Source organism: Aplysia californica, unplaced genomic scaffold (assembly GCF_000002075.1).
Source record: "Aplysia californica isolate F4 #8 unplaced genomic scaffold, AplCal3.0 scaffold00407, whole genome shotgun sequence".
Taxonomy (NCBI): domain Eukaryota; kingdom Metazoa; phylum Mollusca; class Gastropoda; order Aplysiida; family Aplysiidae; genus Aplysia; species Aplysia californica.
In genome coordinates, this window is record NW_004797677.1 from 531,365 (window position 1) to 534,593 (window position 3,229).

At 42.1% G+C, this 3,229-nt stretch overlaps 1 protein-coding gene across 1 annotated transcript in view; it reads left to right on the plus strand.

Annotated features, from left to right (window-relative positions):
* Positions 1-220: 220 nt before the first annotated feature.
* Positions 221-3,229, plus strand: part of LOC101861142 (protein Wnt-7) — a 25,994-nt gene continuing 22,985 nt past the window's right edge. The window contains exon 1 of the mRNA XM_005104169.3: positions 221-340. Within this exon, the coding sequence (XP_005104226.1) occupies positions 221-340 (120 nt within the window). The remainder of the gene's footprint in view (positions 341-3,229) is intronic.

Sequence of the window (3,229 nt, forward strand, 5' to 3'; positions counted from 1 at the left end):
ATTTCTGTAATCAAAGAATCGGACCCCAGTCACAAGTATTGTGGTGTGTTTTGAGCAAAACCAGAGTCTTATCATATTTTAGCAGTGCACGTTATCTTTTATCTGGATGTTTCTTCTACAAAAAGGACGTTCGCTGGGAATGCGGCAGCGCTGTCGCACCATTTGCTAGCCTATTTCTTGAAAACGCTGTAAACACAAACGCAGACCGCCTCCCGGGCAAATGAAGGGTGTCAGAGAGTGTCGCCTGGAGGCCCCGCCGCTGCGCCCGTTGTCCAGAGCAAAGCTCATACCGTGGGCTGACGGGGGACCTTGCAATATGACCTGGTCCAAGTGGTGGAAGGTCTGTGATTAGCCGTGTCGAGACTGTTGATTGCCGTTAAAAAGCGATTGGGAGACCATTATACGACGGGTGTTGATAGCGGCGGTGTGGAGAAAGAGACTGGGAGGGTCCAGAACCCGACAGGTTTAATAGGACGATGGCTCTCGAGGGGGGATTCGTATACGTGCTCGTTTATGATTCTGACTGCAGCTCGGGTGTTTCTTCAAATTGCCCCCCCCCCCTCCAAAAAAAACCCCTCTACTTTCTTCAATCAACGAATACACCTCTTTCACTTTCACCCAATGTGCCCTGTGGCAATTCTTGGATGAACGTTTAGACGAAAAATTTCCTTTCCTCCGTTTAATGGGCGCTCCGAAACCTTAGTAGTGTGCCGGCCCGCATTGTGGTTGACCCTGGTTCGATTCTCTAATGGAAAATTTTAGAGAACTTCTGTTGTTTTGGGAGTTTTCAAGCACAACGCCGCTTCATATCCTTCCTGACGTAGATATGTGTACATTCGGAGGTTCTGTCGTTTAAATAACCTTCCAGTACTTATAGCAGCCTCACACTTAAACCACACCAAGCCCAAGTTAAATTATCGAAATGGTAGCACTCTGGGGCCGAAAATAGACGAAGATCAAGTCTGTTATTTGTTTGTTTGTTTTGTTTTTTATGTGGGCAGGTGGGTGGGTGTGTTATGGGGGGGGGGGGGGTTCGTCAATCTAATTATTTTTCTCCCAATATCATTTCAATGTTACTGTTATAAAAGTCTGTTTAAATCAAATCTATTTAATTTCATATCGTTATTGTGCTGCAGTATCCAGTGGTTAATATTATCACCCTATTTATCACAACCTGGGCTGGCTCATTCACGGCCAAACGGGGACTGAATCGAATTCATCCCAAAAGCAGTGAAGCCAGATAAACCCTATAATCTATTTCATGTACTCTCACGACGGGATCAAAGTAACGTCACCTGCACCCAAAGTTAATTGCCTATTTTTGTAGATGAGATGAGATGAGATGAGATGAGATGAGATGAGATGAGTCCCTACCCTTGTTGTATTGTATATAAGACTTTTGTGCTGTAGACTACGAAACAAGAACAAATTCTCATACTGCCATTTTCGAACGACAGTCATCAATCCCGCTTACCCGAATTTTTAAAAATGTCGAAAGTTCAAGAATTTAAAGATTGTGGTTAAGTTACACCCATGCTGAGGGAAAGTCACGTGCCCTTTTAGAGGGAAAGTAGACGATTAATATCCGCTGACCCTCATGGGAAATTATAGCACATCTCTGTGAATACTCTGAGAGTTTTTAGATATCTTTAAATTAAATGCTCATCTCTTATTTTTAAAAACCTAAATGTTTGGAGAGCCTCCAAAGTTCACAAAGCTATCCAAATTTTCAAGAATGTCCCTTTTTGGGATTCGAATCAGGGTCAACTCTATCGTGGCTCAGCAGGATACAGGGAAACAGTCAAGTGTGTAGTTAACTTCTGAATCAACAATTTGTTTCATTTGACAATTTTGGACTTTGCCCCACGATACCATACACTTTATTCATCCTTTAAGTGAACTGGGATGGAAGTATTATTTTAAGAATTCCCTCCTGCGTCATGGGTGGGCTTATTTTGTTGTAAATTGACGACCAGTAAGATTTGTGAGGATGCTGTTTAATGTGTTTATTCCAAAAAGAGATTTTTAAATTCCACCTGCTGTCCCTTCGAATTATAATCCGTCATACATTATTTTGTGAGGCTATTGTATTGAAGGGGCGGACACTGATGTTGAGGTAAAGCCTATGATTGTCCCAACTTTTATTTCACTGCTGGCTGTTTTTACTGTGTGTCTGTTATTTGTTGCAAAACGTGATACGTGAATATAGATGTGGACAAAGATATCAAATAATAGCACTATAGTGAGCAAATGATATAGGAGAATAGATTAATAAAGGACTTAGATAGATAGATGGATAGATAGATAGATAGATAGATAGATAGATAGATAGATAGATAGATAGATAGATAGATAGATAGATAGATAGATAGATAGATAGATAAGACCATTAAGACAAACACGCACATAGTTGCACATTTTCACACATACTCACATACACATACTCAAACAGAAAGACATACAAAGTGGATAGTTGGCGGGTACTTTGGTGTGGTTTGCCTATTTTTTCGTGTCAAACACTTATCATCTTTATCCCTCCTTCTTTCATGTGTTTGTTACTCTCTTGCAAAACCGTTTATCTTCGGCACCTATATGGCCTTATTGTGTTCTCTCTCTCTCTCCCTCTCTTGCCCTTTTTAACTCCCAGTGGAGCACAGGCCATCAACAAAATTACTCCAGCGAAGCCTGTCCTGAGCATCCTTTTCTATCTGTTTCCATGATGTCCCCGCTTTTCAATTTCCGCTTGTACCGCTTGCCTCCATGTCATCTTTGGTCTTCCCTTCTTACGCTTTCCTTGTGGGTTCCACGTTAAAGCCTGCCTGTTGATGCTTGTCGGGGGTCTCCTCAGGGTGTGTCCAATCCATTTCCTTTTCTTCACCTGAATATCTTTCTTTACTGTGTTGTCAGTGAGGTAAAACTCATTACAAAAAATGACACACAAACATCCATCCTCCAATCCATTCATCCATCCATCAATAGAGCTTTTGGCACATCCCAAGAGAATATGATAGGCCGGAGTTTCCACCAAGAAAGGCCATATCTGTTCACATTCTGCGAGTGTGGTAGATGTAAATCAAGCGTTGTGTTTGTTGGTTTGTGAGTGTTTGTGTGTGTGTGTGTGTGTGTGTGTGTGTGTGTGTGTGTGTGTGTGTGTGCACGCATGTGTGTATTTTGTGCATGCACGCTCACGCTGTGCGTGTATGTGTGTTGTGCATGCGTGTAACGGTGT